Here is a 24,280-nt window from a genome sequence, read left to right as displayed (position 1 = left end):
TGTGCTTCTGATATTCCTTCCTGATAGGTTCAGGAGCAGGGTCAGTTTGAGGTTTAATGAATTACTATGTTGCTTGAGGAGGGCGGGTGAGCGATGTGAGCGGGGTCACTTTGGAATGTAGTTGGGTTCAAAGTGACATATCTGGCAATGGAATGTCAGAATCAAGTCTCCCCTCTGTGGTGGTCTTGTAGTCCAGGCAGATTTACATTGCTCCAAGCCACTGTTGACAATAGGCCAGCCAGCCTGACTCATCAGCAGGACTTGTAAGGATAGATTACTTTCAGGGGGAATGATGATTTTTCCCGCCCTGATCCTGTTGTCCTGCAAGCCAAAGCCTTAAGGGTGGTCTTAGCTGGAAAAGCAGTGGGAAGCTTGCCAGTCATTGTTTGCAATGACTGTATGAACTGTACTGGTTAAAACGCCAGCAGCATCCCCAATGCTAAAAGGAGGAAAATATTCTGAACTGGAAGATAGTTTTCACTAGTCGTTTGCTGGTACGATGTCTGCATTGCGACTTGAGAATTGTACTTTCAAATTGAAGGTATTGTCATATTCCAGACTTTCAAAGGATGCTTCTGATGTTTTGGGAATGTGCAAAGCCTCTTGATGTCATCAGAATAATATAGAGATTTGTTTTTGTATTTCCTGATGCCCAAATAACTGTAGTGGAGTCTGGAATGTGTGCCTGCACTTTATCTCCTAGCCTTCATCACAATTCCTGCTTATGTTATCTGGGCAATGAGAAATCACTAAAATATATGTCCAGTGACATTGCCAGGTGTGGCTTTTATCATTCCAGAACTGTATCTCTAGGTTTCAGTAATTTGACACAGGGATAAACAGTATTACAAGTTGCATTGAATCCAAGCTTATGATAGGGAATTAATGCCCAATGTGTAAGGAAATAGTGATATATATTTAGGTGCTGGTAATTTTTCCCTTCCCTCACCCAGCTTTCAAAACAGTGATTTTTTTTTAACGAAACACTTGAAGCATTGTACTTTGGAACAATGAATTATAAATACTGACTATAAATAGATTAAAGCCTTCTGTGACTTTGCACTATAGCAGATTTCTAGACTGTCGTAACATGACAATAAATGCTTTTTGAGCTACATCCTCTTTGATTTGTATAAAGCCTAATGGCATTTCGCGGAAAAAGTGTAGATTGCATGGATCCCGCTTTAAGTCATTGGGTTGTATAGTTTTGCTTGATTATGAATTTTATTTCACCATTATAAAAATGTGTTGCTATCTTGCTATTTGGAGTCTTGCAATCTTGCTTAGATGGGTATACTGTTCATTGGCCAGTACAGTAACCAAGAAAAACTGACCCGAGGCTCAGCAGCAATGCATAATCCTGGGAGGTAATTGTGTTTATGAAAGGAATCTTCCAGCTAAGTGAATCCAATTTGCATTTTAAATAAACACTTGAGTTGACTCAGTTCACCACCCAATGCAAAACAGAGCCAAAAAGACTGGGAAAGTTTGCCATCCTTTCAGTGCAGTGAGTCAGCTAATTGCTTCTGGGGTATTCTACAAATGACCTTAGCGCTGGGTGTGGGCTTGGGGGTTCCTATAGATGAGTCAGTGCTTTTGTGGGGGGGAGAGAGATTCAAATGTCTGTTGACCGGAGGGGTTGGAGGTGAGTGATCTGAGTGGGGGGGTGGAAATAATCTAATAAGTTAGCAAGCCAGTGTTAGAGACCAGAAAAACTACTACACTTAGTCAACAGGTGACACCAGGCTATACTGGAGAGGTGGGAGAATCATAATGGGGTTGTATTATACAGGGTGACCAAATATTGTAATATCTACCCTTTTATCTTAAAGAAACAAATAATAAATAATAATAATAATACTTGCATTTTGATATAGCGCTGGACCTAAATCAGCAGCTAGCTATTGTTGATTTAATAGACGATGAAAGTTGTTAAGTTGCATGTTGGTGTTTGAGATGCTTGCTTTGAAGTGCTTGCCCTGAGTCATGGGTAGGAGCATGTCCAGCACTAACTGAAGCTTCAGATCACCTTTGTAGCTTGAATTGTTTGACTGTGCATCAGAACCTCTCGTGTGTCTCTGTCATTTGAGATTGCCTGCAGCCTGCAAGCTAACTTTGTAGAATATTTTGGTTACCTGGCTAACTTGCTTGCCGTGTATATTAAGATGATGTTTGTTTTTGTTGGGTTACTACGGAGGCTTTCAACAACATTAACGAGACTGTGTCCATGCCTTTAAAAGCGGATATTTTGCCTCTGCTGGTAGTAACCTAATTTTGCTATGCTGTAGTATTTGGCCCTTTACATGCCTTTGGCTCTTTTGAGACGTTGCATTGATGTGAAAAGCACTACATAAATGTATTGCATTACCTGCATAGGTGGCTCTTGTGGCCCCATTTCTCTTGCTGCTCTGTTTTGAAGTGCTTGCGGGTTTAAGTGTTCTAATAATGCATAGGTATCTGCTTTGTTCATTGGGAGTTAGCAATGCAGTGTAAATAGGCACAGCACAGTTTACCAACACAAAGGCAAGCAGTGTTTCAATTGTAGCCTAGTGTTCACCCGAGAGCAGATACAGTTAAGAAATATCAATGGCCCACTAGTCACAACAGACTTTAAACCATGTCCTCCTGACGTGAAAGGCGCTTTATAAATGGAATCTTGTTGTTGTTGTTGTTGTCATCTGATATGCGATTTATTTTAAACTTCTGTCTATTTTCACTAATTTTCTTTTCTCTTTTTCTTTCCTTCCGTACTTCCATCTGTACCACGCCATCCCACGCTCCCACTCTTCTTCCCGTCTTCCATCCTTTTCTGGACTTCCCACATTATTTGGACTTTTTTTTCCCCCCCATCTGCACCTTGGACTCGACTTTCCGTCCGCTCTTTTATCTTGCTGCTCCTTCACCTCTGTACTCTGGCTTTGACCTCCGCTAGATGAAGTGTACACTCAGAAAATGAAGTGCAAGGGAATCTGTGAAGAGCTAGACAATGCCCTCAATGATATCACATCAATGTAAACCACCCTGTATAAGATACAATTCACCAGCGTGCTTAAAGGGCCATCTTTGCCTCCCTCAATCCCCCCCCCCCCCCCTCAGCTTTCTGCATTTCCCTTAGTTATATCTTTGCTCATTTTAAACAATTCAATTATGGCATCGGGCAGAAAGGTCATAATTCCAGGAAATCTGGTTCGAGTACTGCTTCAGGTCTTAAGCTCTCCTTTTTTGTGTATCAATTTGCTGTTTTGTGCTTCAAAGAGTTTGGATGGGGGTTGCGGTGACTTGTTTAAATTAAGCTCTTAATGGCTGACGTTCATTCATTTCTTAAGATTGAATGCTGAATGAACTGTCCTGAGTTCAGCAGTTTGTCCATTTAGCCCCAATCTCCAGAATTATTAAGTTTCTGTAATTTGCAAAAAAAAATTGATCGGGACAATCTCTTCAATATTATGGTTTGGGTTTTTAAAAAAATCTGGAAAAAGGAGGGGAAAGGAAAGCTTGGATCTGTATCAATATTTATAAAATCTGAGGTTGTAATTTCTCTGTCTTTCATCTCTTTCTTCCCTTCCCCACCCCCTCACAGCAAGTTACACAGTGCCATAAGGCTTCAAAAAGGCACTACTTAGGAATTGTTTTACATGTGTAATAAATAGAAAAAGGTGGTTATTAAAGTCAAAACTGTAACTTTCAAAGCTGCAGTTGATTCAAGAAACAATTTTATGCAAGTTGTTTATTTAAAAAAAAGGAAAAACAATTTTGTTTTATTCTTCAACTTTATCAGTAACTTCTGCAAGCTTTGTTTGTTCGTATGTTTTTCTTTCCTTAGCCTTGGAGAAACTTTACACAGAATGATCTCTGACCAGATAGACTTTTCTCTCGCTGATCTCTCCCTTGCTGATTTTAAAGTGGCCAAAGTGCTGTGGTACAATGCGCAGTATTATAATTGGACCTAAATGGTGCTCATACATTCTTGATTCGCCTAATGGTTGTGCGGCAATTGAACAGTATATTTGTGACAGGAGTCCATTCAAATCTCTAACATTATGGTTAATTCATCTTGCTCCACTTCCCATGTCTATTATTATAATAATAATAATAATAATCGTAAAGTCCCGTTGCGTAGTGGTTAGCGCGTTTGCCTCACAAACTGGAGGATCCGGGTTATTATAAATTACCTCCCTCTGTAAGGGCTTTTTGTAGAAGTGGGAGAGCACCTCTACTACGCAACGGGTAAAAGAGGCTTTTTTTAAAAAAAACCTCCACCTCAAGACTTGCAGCAGGCATCAGCACTGATGTACATTGAGTTTGCCAGGCTGATAATACACCCACACGTAACGCTAGTCAGTGGAAAGAATGAAATGTGGGGCATGACAGAATAGTAAATGACTGCATGAACTTTGGTAGAAATCTATGTTACTTTCTGCAGCTTCTTGACTAAAGCAAGCTGGGTCTTATTGCATTAATGCTGCACCTTGTACCATTGCCTTAAAGTCGCCACATGTTTTATGCTTCAGTAGAGTTTGAGTTTAATTTCATTCTGTTCTTTTTGCTGTTTCCATCCTTTGTCTTGTATCTTCATTTATGAAATAAAACTCAGTTCCTCTTTATTTTGCCTCATTTTCTCTCTTTGTTTAAGCTCTTCTTGAATTCATATGGTTTTGCGACACATTTTATTGTTGAATGTTATTTTGCAATGAAAATCTCAACTTTTAAGTTTACTTTGCTTTCCATTAGAGTTGAAGATGCTTTTGCATTCCGTATTAATTACAAAAGATACATTTATGTCAGCATTTCAATTTATGGTTTATCTCAATTCTAGCTGGATAGAATTTGCTTGATGGTTCCACTGGTTGATTTGCTGCTATGGTCCAATTATGGCCATTGTTTGTTGACCATGACAGAATTGTCCAGTCTCAAAAGTGAAGGGGAACAGGTGCACCGGGGTTATGGTAGGATATTTGGCCTGTTTCAATCTTGTGGTGTTGGGCACCTGGTTGCTGAAAGCTGAACAATCTTATCAATTGTGTATCTCAGAACTAGCTTTAAAAAGGCCATGTTTTCAAAACTCCAGCCCAAAGTAGCATTACTGTAATATAGCAAACAGTGTTCTATAACTATTACAAGCTGTCCCATTATAACACATGGAAATAGTCAAAGCTTAAACATACTGCTAGGTAGCGAGGGGGCGGGAGAAACTTGTACAGAATCCCATGTTTTGTTCAATGAGCTGCCCAGGTTTGTAATGGTATACCTGACTTTGTGACGAGTGCTTTTGAAGTCCTGGAAGCTTAATGGGATAAATCTCAGTGGCAGTTCTTCCTTGCAATACTTTACTGGCTATTCTTTAATTACTTGCTATTCTTTAGTTACTCACCTTACTTTAATTAGTGGCTTGGCTTGCTATTCCTGCTCAGTTTGCATAATTGTATTTAAAAAATATTTTAGCTGCCACGCGCAGATTGTTCTCAGTGTTCCTGGGCTGGGCAGCATCGATGGTTGATCCCTGTTTGCAGGAAGTGTAGTGCATTGATGATCTAGTAGAATGGCGAAACAGGCTTGATGGCCTGAATGGCCTATTCCTGTTCCTATATTCCATTTGCTTCACATTTAAGACTATTCCTTGCTTCGTCCGTCATATGTTGCTGGATAGTGATTGGGAGCAAGAACTCTTGACCCATTGTCGTTCATCCACCAGCTCCCATCCCAGGGTACTGAGGCCAATTGTAGATTGGGAACATGTTTAGTTGAAGATTAATGAGTGATTTAGTTAGTAATGGCCAGTTTACTTAGCCTATTGGTTTGTACTGCTGAAAGAGGTGCTATTTCTGAGTGTGGCGAGTTGGATTAACATGAGAGGATGTCGCTGTTTCCATCTGGCAAGTCTATGTCCTGAGTGTGTTTTTCTGTATGAGAATACAGGGGCGGGATAAGACTCTGTGACCTGTGGGCTGAAATTCTGATTGGTGTAGTCATGTTGGCCACCAATTGGATTTCTCTCCTCTCCCTCCACCCCATTCTAATCGTTCATTGCCAAAATTGCAACGTGAAACACCAACATAATTTCAGCCCTCCGTTGAGAAGAATGGTCTGCTTTTGTCATCTGGGTTGGTTGGCTAAATTAAAATTGGTTGGCTGGATTGACTCCTTTCATTATTTATCCTCTTTCTTTCCTCCTCCCCCCACTTCCCCCTCCACCACACACATTAAGACAAGCCTCCGCACTTAACCCTTTGCGATTCAGAAACCGGGCCAGATGCTACTGCACTGCCAGCCGATCTCGAGTGTGGAGTCATGTTAGATTCAAGACTGAAACCTTCTCTGTAATAGAATCGCTCACTTAAAATTCTGCTCTTTGCATCCGAGATGCACTTTCCCTTCTGTGTCTTTTTCTGTACTGCGTATTCCAAGCTGACCTTTTACATATGACTAACACTGCTCTCTCTTCTTTCACTCTGCTGTCACTGATGCTGCTGTGTCTATAGGACGCTTCCATCAGGAGGTGGACCGAAACCGCCTGCTCAATAATGAGCTGAGGGTTGTCCTGAATGAACTTAACAACTGACTTGCTTTACCTTGGACTTTCCAAAGAGCCAACTCTACAGGTCTTGCCTGGCTCTTAATTTCAAGGAATGTTGTTCCGACTTTTCTTCCTTTCCTTTCGAAACTATTCATAGCATTATTTTGCATGTCTAGTTTTGTAAATATTTNAAAAAAAGATAATCTGCAGATATTTAAAGAGTTGCCGACTTAACAGCGGGTTATAATTTTTCATTCTGTCGTTCTGTCTCTTGAGCCAAAGTAAGAATATTCTCACCGAAACAAATGTAGATAAAATGTGGAGTAAATTAAAGTAGCTACTGTTTTGAGGCAGGATCATCTCTGTACCTTCTGTGGGTGTTAAATGTGGTTCTCAAAAAGCTAACAAGTTCTTCTGTTCTGTATTAATTTGGAATTATTGGAAAAGAGAAAGGGTTCCACTAAAATTCTGACACTGCAAAATCTTTATTAAATGAGCTTTTTGATTTTTTAAAAATATAAATATATTTCAAAGCCCAGTGTTATTTTTTTAAAAAATAGCCTCAAAAGCCTGCAGAAGTAAAGTGCAAGCACCTGAGTAATGTGGGTCCCCTGTTGGCAACCAGTAATGGGATGGTGAGCTGACTGTGGAGCTGGGTTGAATCCACACTGTCACCCTGCACTGATATGAGAAACAACCACCAGGTGGGAGATCCAACCAAGTCTGCTGGTTAGCTCTGGCTGGGAATTCAGCTGAAGCTTTTCTGGTTTGTGTGTCTCGGTCAGTGCATTAAGCCGGGAAAGAGAGGGTTGGACAGTAGTTACAAATGGGTACCGGTTCTTGATATCCATTACCTATCAAGTGTTTTACGGCTGTGAGGAGAATGTTGCTGAAACAAAGGTCTTCAAATCCATGCGATCATGATGATAGTTGTAACAGATGTTGACTTATATTCTTTGCCAACAAAGTAAATTTCTTTGGTAACAAAGTAAATGGACAATTGTTACTTAGCAACAAATCGCCTGCTGTTATTTCTTTGTGCAATTTGTGTATATTAACCGTATAGCAGAATGGTGCTTATTACTGTTTTTTGTCTTGTGAACAGCTGAGAAGACTGTTTAAAATGTGACTTTGTTCTTTTTGTTTTTCTCTCCCCCCCCCCCCCCCCCACCCCATTTCTTTCCTTGAAACAATAGAGAAACTGGCCCGAGCTAAAGAAGAAAACTTGAACATTCATGACATGCTTAACCAGACTCTGGCGGAGCTGAACAATTTATAATAATTCTAAACCGGGGGGGTAAAACCAACAGAAAAGCTTTACATGCCACAAGTGCCCATGGTGCTTCAGCGTCTGTGTGTAAGCACTGCAAACCACCGGCCAAAGTGTGACACATTGGGGGGAGAGGGGAGGGAGGGTGGGGATATAGAACACATTAATATAGGCTCATTGTATTGAAACAAGTAAATTTCCAAGGGGGAGGGGAATCTAACCTTAACTTGCAGGGTGGGATCAAGTCTATTTGTTTGGAATATTTTTTCCCCTCGTCTCTGTTCCATTGACTAGCTAGGCTTTTTGACCTTTTACGGCATAGACACGTTAGCTGTTTCTGTTCTGTCTTTTTAGTTTTTTTGCTTTTAATTTTTTTTTGGGGGGGGGGGTGGCCTTCCATTCCTAACAAGCTTTTTTTTCTTTGTCTCGCGCTCTCTCTTGCATGGTTAAAACAAAATTTATATTTCCTGTACATTTTTGAAGAGCTAGCTGCCAAAAGTGCATGTCTGAAATAGTCTGCCTGACTTTGCACCAGATGATAGATAACCTGTGCAAAAGGAAAATGAGCAATTCATCTTGCCTTCAAAATTCCCAGATTTAGTCCAGTTTCAATTTTTAATTAACCTTGGCGGTGGCAAAATCCAAAGCTTGGAGGGAAGAGGTGAAGGCCAGCTTTTCTGACCTGGTGGGACCATTTAATGGGAGTGTATTGTATCGTGACTGGCCCAGTGCTATCATTCTGTATTGAGTTTATAACGTGTTCAATAAAAGTGTCTCTAGGATATCTCTCAACAGAAATCTTGGCCTAGTTCTATCATTGGAGGGAGTAACATCTGGAAGCCTGTCGAAATGAGAGTCTTTTGAATTATGAAAACCTGCACAGTTGTCATGGGTGTGATTTTGGAACAGACTGGGGAGTTTTTTTTAAAAAAAACATACAACCATTTATCCTTCTCACTGTTCCTTCTTCCAATGAATGTCCTTGGAATTCCCCTTTATCCTATGCAATTACCTATGTAAGCTCTTTATTTGTACGGTTTATTAAACTTTGGAATAAAACTATATCTGGAGTGGGAGTTCTTTTGAATTTTTGTTCAATCACTGTAACATTCCTTTACATAGATCTTCTCTACTAAAATGGTTCCTAATCTCCAATTCACCCATCATTTGCACCAAATTCATCAGCGTCAGCCTGGCTCAGTCGGTAGCACTCACCTATTTGAATTAAAAGATTGTGGGTTCAAGCCCCATGTCAGGGCTGCACTGTTGGAGGTGCCGTCCTTCAGATGAGATGTTAAATTGAGGTCCTGTCAGCGTGTTCTAGTGGATGTTAAACAGCCCATGGCACTTATTGTTAAAAGAGAAAGCAGTTTCCACTGATGTTTTGGCCAACAATCCCCCAGTTAAAATTGGTTATTCACTTCATCTCTGTTTGTGGGACATTGTGTGCAAATTAGGTGCTGCGTTTGCCAACAAAATAGTCTCTACAATTTACAGTCTCTTCTGAAGCACTTTGAGGCATCCTCCCAATGTGAAAAGCAGTATATCAAATGCAAGTATTATTGATTTCGCCAAAGTGCAGTTGGCAGCAATAACGCAGCCCTTTTTTGTAAGGGGCGGAGGGGAGAAAGCTGGAGTGTAGACTGACACCGCAGAAGGGAGAGAGAACGCAAGTTCAAGGTGGTTAAATGCATGTGTTAAGACTGACACGAGGAAGTATCTACACAGAGTAATCAACATCTGGTCTGGGTTAATGGGCTGAGATTAGGATACAGCTCCCATATAGGAAATTGCTGGACGTAATGGAAAGTTGGGTTTAAATGAGATTCTGATGCTCTATCCACATTCAAAACGCCTGCGGTTTTTAAAGACTGGAGATGCCTTTGAACTTTATTTCAAATTGTTGTGCTGTACTTTTCATCCATCACATATTTTGTCACCATCATGTTATTTGTGCATTTCTCATCCAAACTTGTCCGCATCTACTCAAATGTTTGGCTGTGTTTTAAGTTTCATTTAAGTAACTCCTTGCTAGTACGTGCCGTGGGTATCTTTTTAAAAAAAATTCTATTCAGAAAGTGGGTTCAAATTTGAAATCTTCAAACCCACATAATTTTAGAATTGGCAGTTAAGTGTGTGAGAGCCCCTATTAATTTAGAGAGCAGTCCACTATCAAATCGTATTTCAAACATGTGCCCAGAGATTATAGTTCAGTACCCAGTTGCATTAGTATCTGTTGCATATTTATTTTGTGATGGATGCAACACACCAGTTTGATCACTGCACTATATTGACCTCCTGGGATCACATCTGTTTGACTGACACTGAACAGCTGTTATGTGTTCTGAGACGCTACCTGAGGAAAATATGTTATATAGATTGTTTTTTTAACCATGATAGTGGCAATTAATCATTGTAAACATGTCACTGCACATCAATTGGAGTAATCCGGGAGAAAGGCCAGAGATGCAGCTTAATCTGAATGGTGACTATTCGCGTATAAAGTGCTGAGTCCTTGATGGTTTCTCTCCATGGGAGTTGGAGCTCACCCACAAATGAGAGCTGTGTAATCTGGAACTCCAGTGGTTAAAAATAACAAGTGATGTTTGTTACTGTATGTTTACAGTACCACTCTTCTGTTTACAGTGGGCTGATTCCTGGTCAGGTCAGTGAAGAGCTTCACACCATGAGGGAGATGCACTTGCAGAGATTAGGCATGGTTTCTGATGCAGCCATAAATTGAAAAGGACCAAATGAGTCCCTGGGTGTGTATCTTGGCTACGTCACTCTGAAATGATCCCTGATGTAGCCAAGCCCTGTCACATTAACCTGAAATCACCCCGCGTGGCACAGCACTCCGTTACATTAACCTTAAATGATCCTGTGTATCAGAGAGAGATTCAGTGTATCACATGTGGAGGCAATCCAAATGCTGTTGTATAGTGTAGGACTAGGATATTCATTTTTAGTAGTTGCCTTTCCAGGAACATTTCTAAAGTGTGGGCTAGATTTTCCATATAAGCAGTCTTGATATATGTCTGATCAAGAGAAATTGGGCGAGGACTGTCCATTAGGTGAATACAAGTGAAGTACGTTTATAACAGGAAATCTACCTGCTGTCAGATGGGCTTTTGAGTTGCAGAAAGTGTACAAAAGGTACGGAATGAAGAAAAGCAGTTCACCTCCATTCAGCCTGATTGTTCCATCAGTAGACAGACCATCTACAAGCCACTGTCACATGGTGTCTTGGTGTATTCAGTCTCTGAAGGGAAAGTGAGCAAAAATGAGCAAATCAACCTCCCGAGAACGGAAACCCTGAAATCCTTTTGTGTTCTGCATTTTGCTGACTTCTCACTGGATTCCCCAGATAGCGTTTCCACCCTTGTAGCAAGGCCTGAAACCATAAAGTACTTTGCAAGGGTCAGTCTTCATGTGGGAAGATGATAATCTCTTCATGTTGGATGGGGTTGGGACGGGTGGCAGGGGAAAGGAAAAATCTTTTAAGAACTGCATAGTGCATGCACCAAGTAACCAGATCTGTTTGTGGACAATGAGCTACATTTGAAGAGCAAGTAAGACACGGGCTGCGGTAGGTAATCTTTTTCCTAATGCTGTTCATTTATAAAGTAAACACATTTATTGTTACAGCATTCAATCCCATTCATAACCAGATATAAATAACAATAATCCTTACATATGGTATAGCGCCTTTCACATCAGGAAGATGTCCCAAACCTCTTCACAGGTTCGCCCACAAAACATACAGTCAATTCACTTTTTAGTGTATTCTGTGAAGTGCTTTGAGACATCTCGAAGATGTGATAAGGTGATATAGATATATCAAAAGCAAGGATTATTATTATCAGTATTGTAAAGTGGGACTGTGTTTTGTGGATGGAAGCCATTTGCACAAATCAAAGTCCCACAAAGACACAGAACAACCAGTTTTATTTGGGCGATTGTTAGCCAGGACAATTTTTCTTTTTGAATAGTGCCGTGGGATTGTTATTGTTCACCTGGACAGGCAGACTCTGTTTAATGGCTCATCTGATTTTTTATATATTATATATTTATCAATATTTATATGTACATGATATAATCTGTATTTATAATTGTATAAACTTGTATATGATGTACATGAATAAGATAAAGACTTTAGAAATGGGAAACGGCTTCACTGGAATCCTAAACATGAAGAACGGGGAGTGGGTGGGGGGAAGGGGAGGCTCATGTGGAGTATAAGCATCAGTATGGACCAGTTGGGCTGAAAGTCATGTTTCCGTGCTGCAAAGTTGTATTTAATTCTTAGGGTCTAAGCCCAGATTTCTGCTCCTTTCCTGAGCAATTTTTTCTAATCATTCCCATAGAGTCCTTTGATTGAAATGATGGTCTAGCAAGGTTCTGCTTGTTCTAACATGGTTACTCTGACACTGACAGGCAGCCTACACTCCTTCCTCCTGACCCTCTCCATGAGGAAAGTGCCTTCCTACAGCTCAGCTCAATGTCTCAGTTCAGATGCCAAGCTCTCTTGGGATGTCTTTATCCTGTCACTCCACAGTACAAGGGAATGGAATATCATCCTAAATACCAAAAACATTCAGACTCCGTTCAATGATTGTTTTTGTTCTTTTGCTAAATAAGTTTTACCTTTGAATATTGTCAATCAAATGCGCCTGACTTAATAGCGTTTTGATTGACTAAGTTTCCGACACATACATATACATATAATATACATGTGTATTTGTCAGTAATTAAGGGTCAATTTTCCACCCCACCCCCACCATCCACCCCTATTGATTCCAACCCCCAGCTTGGGTGCAAACCCTTAACTGTCCAGCGCCTTGGGATGTCTTTCTAATGTGAAAGGCTCTGTATAAATGTAATTTTGTTGCGGTTGTCACATTTCCAATTGTGGGGGCAATGTTTCTGTGTTGAATATTGATTAATTATTGAAAAGCTAGTCCCTAGCTGTTATGAATTAGCTATAATCAGCCAGCACCAAATAGGTACTGGACAGAACCTGATTTCAGTATGTACTTTTGATTTCATTCAATCATAAAAGCCGACTCCAAGATGACATGTTTATCAACAGAATGGAATTGAGCCAGCCCTCTGTGGCAGTCTCAGTGGTCCGGTTCCTGAGCCAGGTGGGTCCACAGTACTCCAGTGCACTGCTGATGTCAATACAGCTAACTTGGCTCATCCCACTCAGCTGTTGTTAATTCTCCAAGCCAAAGCCCTAATGGGTCAAGTGGTCCTAGCTGGACAAGCAGCGGGCAGGCTTGACGGACAGTGATATCAATGGTAAGGTTTTAGCTGGTTAGACCTCAGCAGCACACACTGGGGGCCCGAAACCTTGGCTCTTGCCAACTAGTGCCTAATACCTTCCGGAATTAGGTAAGCATTAGGTAAGCAGGAGGTATCCCTGCAGGGAGAGAGTGTGCATTCCATTCCAACAATCTTATCTCTGGAATTTCCAAGTGTAATAATAATAATCCTTGCATTTGATATAGCGTTTTTCACATCTTGGAGACGTCTCAAAGCGCTTCACAGAATATACTGTAAAGTGAATTTACTGTATATTTGTGGGCAAAAACGGGGCAGCTAATTAAGCATAGTGATGGATGTCAGACATCCAGCTAACAAAAACAAAATCAAAATATGTTTAAAGCAAAACCCATTTTATTAGTAATCTTCAGCTGTTACAACAGTAGCCCGAGACAAAACTGAGATTCTTTAGTAAGGTGTGAATCATTGTTTTCTGAAAACTTAATGCCAGCAAATGTCTCCTCACTTTTTCAGCTCAGACCTTCTAAACCAGTGCACAACTTTAATTCGAACCTAACCTCTCCTTTCTCACTCGCTGACCAAGACTGCTTTTCTTTACCTCTGCCACATCACCTGTTTTGACTCCTATTTCATACCAAATGCCACCGAAACCCTTATTTTCATCTTTGTTACCTCCTGCCTAGTCTTTTGAAATGCCCTTCTCGATGGTCTCCCTCGTTTCACCATCCCTAAACTCCAGCATGTCCAAAATTCAGCTGCCCGCATCCATACCAAAACTCCCCACGCCCATCACCCCAGTCTTCGCCAGGCATCGTTGGTTTCTTGTCTCCCACTGGGTTGACATCAAGGTCCTCAGAAGAACAGAGATGCTGCTATTTGCAATTCCAGCCTGCAAGTCTCCGGGACGCCTTCTGAGGCTGACATGTGTGGTATTTTGTAATGCATTATTAAGCATTGCACAATTTCACACCCAGTCCCCTGTGTATTTCAGGAGATGAGATTGAAATTTGGATTTCACAGTCGAATCAGCCTGTGAGAAAACGCACTGCCCGATGATAGTTCACAGCAGTCCGCGATTGACTCAAGTGGATGTGCGCTGCTCACAATGCCAGCCTGTGTTTGGCCAAGCCGTGCCAGTCCACAATGGGGAGATGCATGGTGTTAGCGATTTCCCAGCCAGCAGCCTGGAACAATGGGGAGCCTTCAGCACTAAACTGCTGTTGTTGCTATGGCAGGTCCAAGGCTTCCCTATGTCATGTCTCACATTCAGCCTTTATTTCTGGTAAAAGTAAAAAAAATTCCGTGAGCAGGGCAGGGGAACTTGCTGTAAAAAAGTATCAAAAAATGGTCCCAGAAAGTCAAACTCTCCCCCAGGCTCCTTGTTAGACTCCGCCACTATCAGGCGTTCCTGGATGCTACCCCTCGTGAAGGGCACTATATAAATGCAAGTTGTTGTTGATTACTTATTTCCCCACTTCACTAACAATTACAATAATGATTTGATGATAAGTTCTTTTTTCCGGGTGGGGCAATACCTTAGGCAAGTTTCCGTACTCAACACGCCTCTGCTTACCTAGCAGTAAGTAGGAACCTGGTGATTAGTCAATTGGCAGATTGTTTTCCTGGGCTAATAATCCCTTCGCCCCCCAAAAAATTAGTTACTTAATCCACAACTGTTTGTGGGACACTGCTGTGTGCAATTGGCTGTCGCGTTAAGCCCACAAAATACACAGTCAATACACTTTACAGTATATCCTGTGAAGAGCTTTGACACGTCTAAATGACATGATAAGGTGCTGTATCAAATGCGAGTAATATTGTCGTTATTATTCCTTTAATGGCATCGCATTTTTTCAACAACGAGTTACGGAGACTCCACCACACACTCTGGAATTCCATCCCCCAGTCACTCCACCTCGCCCCCTCCTTATCCTCCTTCAAGTCCCGCCTCAAGACCCTCCTCTTCGACCATGCCATTGGCCCCCCCTTCCCCTCCCCACCCTTCTCACTCCCTGACCCCAGCTCGGGTCTGAAATGCTGTACTCTGTCCAGCGCCTTGGGACGTCCTCCCGACGTGAAAGGCGCTATACAAATGGAATCTTGTTGTTGTTGATGGTGTGAGAGTTCCTCATACACCAACATCTGCCTCTCGTACACTGCCTCCTTCTCTCATACACTAACCCCTCCCCTTCCTACACTAACCCTGGCCCTTCATACACTAACCCCTCTCCATCATATACTAATCCTGCTCCTTCATACACTAACCCCTCCCCCTCATGCACTAACTCCACCATACACTACCTCAACCCCCTTACACAGTAACCCTTTCCCCCACACAGTAACCCCACTCTCTCATGCACCATCCCCTCCCCCTCATACAATAACCCCTCCCCCTCATACAATATCCCGTCCCCCTCATGCACCAACCCCTCCCCTGCAAATTACACAGCCACTACATTTTGGGAGTTTATCCTTTGAGGCCTCCTTGCGATGCGGACTGGGTGACTTATTTACCTTGAGCACCATCAACCTTTTTAGTACCTCCTCTCAATTAATTTTATCTTATCCAATTTCTCTACCCTCTCCTCTAATACTGTGGTATTGGTTGCATCCTATTCTTTTATGAAGACAGATGCAAAATACTCATTCAGATGTTGGGAGCTGCAGTGAGAAGAAGGTAATTCAGGAAGAAGTGGTTGGTTGACGAAAGACATGCCCAGCTGTGTTTACTAACAATGCTGCTTTGTATGTGTGGGCACTGCGATGAATCCCAAAGCTGGCATGACTTCACGAGAACCCAGTAGAAATGTCGCTCGCTACATTTTATGTACAAAAGGTATTGTAGAATTCTATTTAGATTCGAGCGTTTTGTCTCTGAATGAGTCTCAGTTCATCTACATGCTATTACTTCACACTGGCACAGAAATCTTTTGTGCAAATGTATTTTGTCGTAAGCGCTGCAACAATCAGACAGAAAGATACTTCCATATGGATTGGTCTACAAAGCCACCTAAATACCCACCAAAGATGAGGTCAATCCTAAAACTTGAATTCTCTTCTGTTTTTGTTTGTTTTTGTTTTGTGTTTTAAAAGCCGAGGAACAACCTTACTAGATTATCGAAGGATTGACCATTGTTACTATTATTATTAAAAAGCAACTCCTGTGAAGGCAGCGTGGGAATTGTGCGCATTTTAACACTCAAAGATTTTGTTATGTATTCAGAAAGCTTGTCTGAGGGCCAAATAATATTTATGGCCACAATTAGAAATTATGCATCTGCGGGATCGACTCGCTGACTCTGCGTGGTGGGGGATGTGGGGTTATGCCTACTTCTGTGGGAGAAAGTTTGCAGCATTCTAAAACTATTGTCAGCATTAAGCTATCCCAGAAAAAAATTGGAATGGAATTTGTGATATTTAATGTTAACCACCAAGTGGAGTCCTGTAGCTCAGTGGTTAGAGCACTCGACTCGCAAGCGAGAGACCTGGGTTTAGTTCCCGGCAGGGCGAAACGTTAGGCAAGTTCTCTTACTCCACACGCCTCTCTCTGTTTACCTAGCAGTAAGTAGGAACACGGTTATAAGTTGATTGGCGGATTGCTTTTCCAGGGATGATAATTCCTTCAAAAAGAAAATAATAATAATAAATTGGTCACTTCAATCCACGACTGTTTATGGGACACTGCTTTGTGCAATTGGCTGCCTTGTTTCGCCCACAAAATATACAGTTAATTCACTTTACAGTATATTCTGTGAAGTGCTTTGAGACGTCTCGAAGACGTGATAAGGCACTATATCAAATGCAAGGATTATTATTATTATAACTGGTCACAAGGTAGCAGCATCGGTCCCACAATGTGGTGTCTCCTCACTGAAGTTTTTGGAACTCAATTGGCTGCCATTTTGTGAAAAAAATACTTTTCAATGTAAATCATTTTTCACATTCTTTTTTGATCTGTCGAAAAGGGGCAAAATCCGCACTTACTTCTCCTCGGGCTCAGAAATTGACTTTCACTGCTTGAGCCTAGTTCACTCAATTAGTAAAAAAACTAAATTGTTCCCTCAGTCCCTCTCTGAATCCACGTAACTCAATTTGAAAATGTTCAGTATTAAGACTCAATAATATGGATTAATTGATGATTGTACACTGAGGAATGCCTGGATGGAGTCATTTCCAAAGTCACTGACTTCTGATACAGTTAAGGAATTCTTTAGTTTAAGGGAAAAGTACGTGAACAATGAAGCATAAATTCACACTGACACTCCAGTGCAGTGCCAGGGGAGCTTGAAAGAAATGCCATTCTTTAGATGAGACATTAATCCAAAATCCCATCTACCTGTTGAAGTGAATACTGCAAGAATCCATTGTACTAATTCAAAAGAGAAGGGAGTTTCTCACAGATCCTGCAATTGACCTCCCAGATAAACTGACTGTTCACCTCCTGGCTGCTTGTGAGACATTGTTGTGAAATCCTGTGAAGTGCTTTGGGACGTTTTCCTGATGTGAAAGATGCTATACCGAATACCAAAGGATTATTGTTATTGTATATTAACTCACTGGTGCCAATGGTCCTAGCTATTAGGCAAAATTAATTACATTTTCTGACTTACAATTTTTGATATTATTAAATTCTATTATATGTTTATGGAGCAAGTTCTGATGATGGATGGGTACTGCATTCATTCAGTTGGTCACTATGGATCAATAGGGATGAATTTTGAGTAATAGCAAGAAATGCACTTCAGCTTTGTATATGGGATAGGCAAAGCAAACCTAGAGCAATATTTTAGGGATACCAAGCCACAGACACCATGACATTGGTTCAGGGTTGTGAAGAGCAATTTTTGGGCAGAAACCAGGAAATATTTATTTACCTCAGAAGTTAATCAACAGCTGGGACAGGTTACCAACAAGCATAATCAAGGCCAGGACCCTCATTTCAAAAGCTTGATGCTGTGATGGAAACATAGAAGTAGGCCATTCAGCCTCTCGAGGCTGTTCCGCCATTCTATTAGATCATGGCTGATCTGTACCTCAACTCCAATACAATTGATGGAAAGATGGTAAGGATGGTGTTGGAGATCAAGTGAGCTAAAGGCCCTTCGTCTAAACCTGTTGTGTGATTTTATGATTAATCTAAGTTGGAAGCAATAAATAATTCATTGACCTTGCAAAGGAACCTCAGAACCACTAGCTGGTATTTCAGATTGGCTGGCCTGTACAAGCGCTTCTGTTCTCCTTTAGGATCATTCCAGAACCTGGCTGCCAAGCTTGAGAGTTCCACATCAGCTGTCCGTGAGCTAAAGTCAAATCCTTTTACTCAATAGGCTATTGAGAGAGCCTGGCTACACGAAAACTACCCTAAACATTTGGACAGTCGGTTCTCTGGGATCATATGAATGTAAGTGGACTGACAGAGGCAATCAGAAGACCCTCGTCAATGTTCCTCAGGTTTTACATTACAGATGGTGCCAATAAGGAACTCTCATGTTGCTACATTGGCATCTGTGTATGTGTGAATGTATTGGCTACCCTTCACTGCAGTGTAACAGGAGAGTTTAAATCCCCAGCTTAAGTAAAGATGACTTGAGTTACAATCATCTTAACCAATATGCGGCAGTGTGCCAAGCCATGGCTCTGTAATTTAAATTCAAAACATGTGTGTCAATGCCGTCTGATCTGTAGATCGAGCGGACTGATCTGACAGCTTATGTTACAGCAGTTTGTGGTATCTGGTTCAGCTGTCGAGTTTACACCATTTTTGGCTCCGTGCTTGACATTTAAACCCACCAAGTACCTTCAACTCAAAGCCCTTCTCCCTTGAGTCACCTTTTCCATACAGATTTACGTGTGTATTTATATAATAATAATAATCCTTGCATGAGATGTAGTGTCTTTCATTTTGGGAGGACAGCTCAAATCACTTCACTGTGCATTTTGAAGGCGAGCGCTGCAGCCAATTCAAGCAGCCATGAAGTGAAATGATCCATTTTATCTGGGAAATTGATGGCTAGGATACCAGGAGAGACTCCCTTCTCTTTTTGAATAGTGGCATTAGACCTTTAATGTCCATCTGAACAGGCAGATGGGATCTCAATTTAATGTCTCAACAAAAAGACAACACCTCCAACAATTGTAGGGTTCCCCCAGTCCAGAGTGTCAACCTGCACATTGAGTTCAAAGTCCTGTCATGGGTCTTGAACTCACGACCATTCAGACTCAGAGGCGAAAGTGCTGCCAATTGAGCTAACGACTCATCCAAAGGATGGCACTACCGACAATGCAACACATCCCCCAGCGCTGAATTGAAGTGTCAGCTTAGACTATGTGTTTCAAAGTCACGATGTGGGACTTGAACCCACAACCTTCTGACTCACAGAGCTACTGCGCCAGGCTGACACATCCTGTCATGATACATTCTATCATTGGGCTTTATAGTACAGGTCAAAAGTACATTTGGGAAATCAATAATGATATCAAATATTTTACCATTCGATGTTTAACAATAAATTAGTGTTGTTGGTTTACCAAAGGAATAGAATCTTATTTAATGTTCTTCAGACTTTCCAACATGTTCAGTGTGACAAAACAGGTCAGGAAAATAAAATATAGATAGTCAAATAAGATATACAAACCAGTATTTTTTCAATGACTGGTTAAAGGCCCTGCTGTGGTCTGGCCTAACCTCAGGTCTGTTCAAACCCAGCGATCTTTTTAGGTTTAGTGACCTGACATTGGTCAATGTTTAACTGTATTTGAAGAGGAAACTGAGGAGCAAAAAAATATATAGAACCAGTTATATAAGGCAGACACACTTCACAATGTTAAGTCCACATTCACAGCGCACTTGTTTAAAACAAGTTTAATACACTTTTGAACCCGGTTATTAATATTAAATCAGTCAATTTTCAGGACGTCAAGATTTAACTCGATCCCCCATTTCAGACCAATTTGATAACGGTGAATAGATAAGGCAGTGTGTAAAACTTGCTCTTAAGTAACAATAACAATAATACTTGCATTTGATATAGCGCCTTTTCACAGTGTTTAGATACCTCAAAGTGTTTCAGAGAATATATTGTAAAGTGAATTCAGTGTATATTTTATGGGCAAAACATGGCAGCCAATTGCACTCAGTAGTATCCTACAAAGAGTCATGGATTGAGTGACCACATTTTTTTAAAAGGGATTATTACCCCCGGAAAGCGATCCCCAATCGACTAACAACTGTGTTCCTACTTACTGCTAGGTAAAGAGGGGCATGTGAAGTAAGGAAACTTGCCAAGTGTTTCATCCTGCCGGGAATTGAACCTGGGTTCTCTTGGTTGCGAGGCAAGTGCTCCTCTTTATACCCAATGATGTGCATTAAATGACTGAAATGGCACTCAGTGTTGCTGGTGAACCTCTGCTAAGATGCAGGCCTCCCTGTTTCTAAACAGACCCTATAGAACATCTTCCACAATTTCATTAAATTGAACATGCTTCTAAATTGGACATCATAGAGGAAATTGACTTTATTAAAAATGAATTAGGACAATGGAAGATCAAATGGAAACTGATCTTATCGAGGTTGCTTTGGAAAAAAAATACCAAAATGCTCTACAATTTTAAAAATAAATTATTACGTAAATGTCTCATTTGGCAAATGTGATTAATGTTATTGAAAAAAAACTATCCATTTTTAGATAAGAGCCTCACCATTCCTACAAAGAAATACCAGTGAACAACCTCACAAGGTGAAATGAAGTGTGAAGTGTGATGTTACTGTATCATTGTGTCATGGCGTAGCAGGAGAATCTCAGCAACTTGAATTATTTTTTTATTGATAATCTAGATGAAGGTCCTAGTCAACAGAGGCTCGATGGCACGAATGACCCTCTCCCATTTCTCTGTCTCTACAGTGTAGGACATCATCAAGGTTAAAATGCGAAGCACATGTCAAAATAAAGCTGCTCAGCTCCTCATTGTATCTCTATAAATATAATATAAAAGCAAAATAGTCCCTGCTGTTTGATCCAGTGCCGAAAATGTCAAAACATCTCAAACTGTTTCACAGGTAATTCCACCCAAGTGTAGCGACTGTGTATTTGTAGGCAAGTACATTTCACTTTGATAAAGAAGACATTTGTTCCTGTTGTCAAACTATTGTACATCGAGGCAGGAAGGAATGTTTAGTTAGAGATGAGCTGCACAATTCACTCAATACAGCCTTTGTTACAGAATCATAGGTCTCTGCAACCAACAGATTATGGTTTCCTGAAGAGAGAGTGCATTGCTTTAAATAGCTATGATGTTTCTTCTCAACCTCAAAGAAGAAAGTAAAACACTTTTGATTAAAAAATGGAAGGTGAATGACTGAGCACATTTATTTTAACTGCTTTTGTGTACATAATGACAATTTTGTGGCAGAGCATGCATCTAATATCCAGTCCCAGGTGAGATGTTCACATGTACGTGTCAAATTGGTTCAGTTGATCTCACTTTCGCCTCTGAGTCAGAAGGTAATGGGTTCAAGCCGCACTTGTGGACTTGGAACTCATAGTCTAGGCTGACATTGCAGTGCAGTGCTGGGGGTGTGATAGTTTGTTGGGAGTTGACATCCTAAATCAAGTGGAGTCCCATAGCTCAGTGGTTAGAGCACTCGACTCACAAACAAGAGACCTGGGTTTGATTCCTGGTAGGGTGAAACCTTGGGCAAGTTTCTTTACTCCACACACCTGATAATAATCCCTCAAGAAAAAAAAACCAATAATAAATTGGTCATTTCAATCCACGACTGTCTGTGGGACACTGTTGTGCACAATTGGCTGCCGCGCTTCGCCCACAAATATACAGTCAATTCACTTTACAGTATATTCTGTGAAGCGCTTTGAGACATCTAGAAAACGTGAACAGCGCTACATCAAATTATTAATATTATTATCTGTCTGTTCAGGTGGACGATTAAGATCCCACACCGCTATTTGAAAAGAGAAGGGAGTTTCTTCCAGTGTCCTGGCCAACAATCCTCCAGATAAAATTGGTCATTCATGTCATGGCTGTTTTGTGGGACATTTCTGGGTGAAAATGGGTTGCTATGTTCAGAACAAAATACACAATCACTGCTACACTGTATCCTGTGAAGCATTTTGAGACTTTGTGTCAGGCGCTTTATCAAATGTAAGAATTATTATTATTGATGTAAACACTGCATTCTTTGATGAGCTAGGAAAACACATGATAGACGCTGGGATTAGGACTGAAATTTCAGATCCGGTGTCATGCACACTGAGCTGTGAAACTCTTAAAGCCAAACTTGAATGTGAATTGAATTATTACTGCTAACTTTTAGAAGGGTGTAGCTGGCTTCAACTTCAGAGCGAAAGTGGATGTTGGTTTTGTAACAGCCCCGAAGCAAAGTGATGAGAAGCAGGAAACATAAATCACTCTCCACATCACCCCAGTGCTATAATAGTAATAATCCTAACATTTAGTGTAGTGCGTTTCATGTCATGAGGATGTCTCAAAGTGCTTCACAGGATACACTGTGAAGCACTTTACAGTGACTGGGGCAACTAATTTGCACAAAGCAATGTCCCACAAACAAGCATGAAGTGAATGACCAATATTATTTGATTGTTGGCCAGGACACTGCGAGAAACTACGTTCTCTTTTCGAATTGTGCCATGGGATCCATAACGTCCACCTGAACATGTAGACGGGACCTCAGTTTAACATCTCATTCAAAGGAAGGCACCTCTGACAATGCAGTTCAATCCCATTGGAATGTTATCTTAGACTATGAGTTCAGGTCCTGACGAGTGGCTCAGACTCATAACCTTCTGACCCAGAGGCAAGAATGCTACCAGCTGTTGTGCTTTATTGCTGCAAGCAAAACCTTGTCAATTCCAGCTATAAGCCGTTAATTGGTAAACTGACTGCACCTTTCATGTTCTTCTGTTAATACAGTACGTCAAGAACTGCTTAAATCCCACTTTTTCATTTTTTTAAATGATACAGAATTAATTCCCTGTTCCCTTTCATTTCACACAACCAAAGCTGGGTTGATTCCTCTCTATCGATGCAATAGAATACAAATTTATATTTATATAGTCCCTCTCGCATGTTCAACCCTCAACTGTCTTTTCTCCCCCACATTCAAGCCATGACCTGCTCTGCCTTCACTCACCTCCGTAACATCACCCGACTCCGCCACTACCTCACCCTTCAGGCCACTGAAACTCTTGTTCATGCCTTCATAACCTCCAGGCTCGACTATGCAAACGCCCTGCTTGTCGGCCTTCCAAAGTCCTCCCTCCACAGGCTACAGATAATCCAGAACTCTGTAGCCCATGTCCTCTCCCACACCAAACTCCATGACCCCATCTCCCCCACTCTCCAGAATTTGGCAAATTGTTGATTTTCAGTATTAACTTTGAAGCTTTTTTTTATAGTTCTTGAAAGATCTTACAGAAAACTGGTTTCAAAACTAAGGTTGTAATTAAGAATTTGGCAAGATCTGAATGCTTTGAAATGTTACATGAAGTACATCTGGAGACCCAGGTGGAATTTCTCCCCTTTAGTGCAAGATATTACAAGATCACAAGAGGTTTGGAAGATCTTGATTCTTTGGTCTATTGATCACCCAATCCTAATCCGGCTCCACTGGCTCCCCATCCCGCCGAGGACAGAGTTTAATCTTGCTTTCAAAGCCTTCCACAGCTTTGCCCCTTCCTACCTCTGTGACCTGCTAACTCCATATCAACCTGTCCACTCACTCCGCTCAGTGGACTCTGGCTGTTCCATGTCCCCTGCCCGACCAGTCCCACCATCGGTGGTCAGGTCTTCATTTTCTTTGTCCCCTTCCTTTGGAACTCCATCCCACAAACCCGTCAACTTGTCCCTTCCCTCCTTCAAGACCTGTCTCAAGAGCTTCCTCTTTTACCATGTTTTCGGTCACCCTTGTACCCTCCCTACCCTCCACCCTTCCTGATCCCAAACCCCAGCTTGGGTGCAAATCCTTGACTGTTCAGTACCTTGGGACATCCTCCTGACATGAAAGGTGCTATAAAAATGTAATTTGTTGTTGTTTGTTGTTGTTGATCTCTTTTTTCCCAAATCCTAACCTTACCAATTTTCCATTTCAACATCTTATTAAAATGCGACATGTATCCTAGTCTCAGCCATCCTTCCAGTTAAGCCACTCCTTCTGTTGATTAAGTTTTGTG

At 41.2% G+C, this 24,280-nt stretch overlaps 1 protein-coding gene across 8 annotated transcripts in view; it reads left to right on the top strand.

The window, feature by feature from the left end:
- LOC103180997 (tropomyosin 2) overlaps positions 1-8,846 on the top strand; it is a 69,140-nt gene extending 60,294 nt beyond the window's left edge. For 4 of the 8 annotated variants that reach the window (XM_007897175.2, XM_007897173.2, XM_042335641.1 and 1 more), the window contains one exon: positions 7,711-8,846. In XM_007897175.2, coding sequence (XP_007895366.1) covers positions 7,711-7,793 — 83 coding nt within the window. In that variant the 3' untranslated portion in view covers positions 7,794-8,846. Of the gene's footprint in view, positions 1-2,932; positions 4,605-7,710 lie in introns of those variants that run through there. The other 4 variants (XM_007897174.2, XM_007897172.2, XM_042335638.1 and 1 more) reach the window with 1 other exon arrangement.
- Positions 8,847-24,280: the final 15,434 nt, after the last annotated feature.

Source organism: Callorhinchus milii, unplaced genomic scaffold, assembly GCF_018977255.1.
Source record: "Callorhinchus milii isolate IMCB2004 unplaced genomic scaffold, IMCB_Cmil_1.0 Scaffold1, whole genome shotgun sequence".
NCBI classification, from domain to species: Eukaryota; Metazoa; Chordata; class Chondrichthyes; order Chimaeriformes; family Callorhinchidae; genus Callorhinchus; species Callorhinchus milii.
Note: the sequence above shows the minus strand (reverse complement) of the source record. Positions and strands in the feature narration are given on the sequence as shown.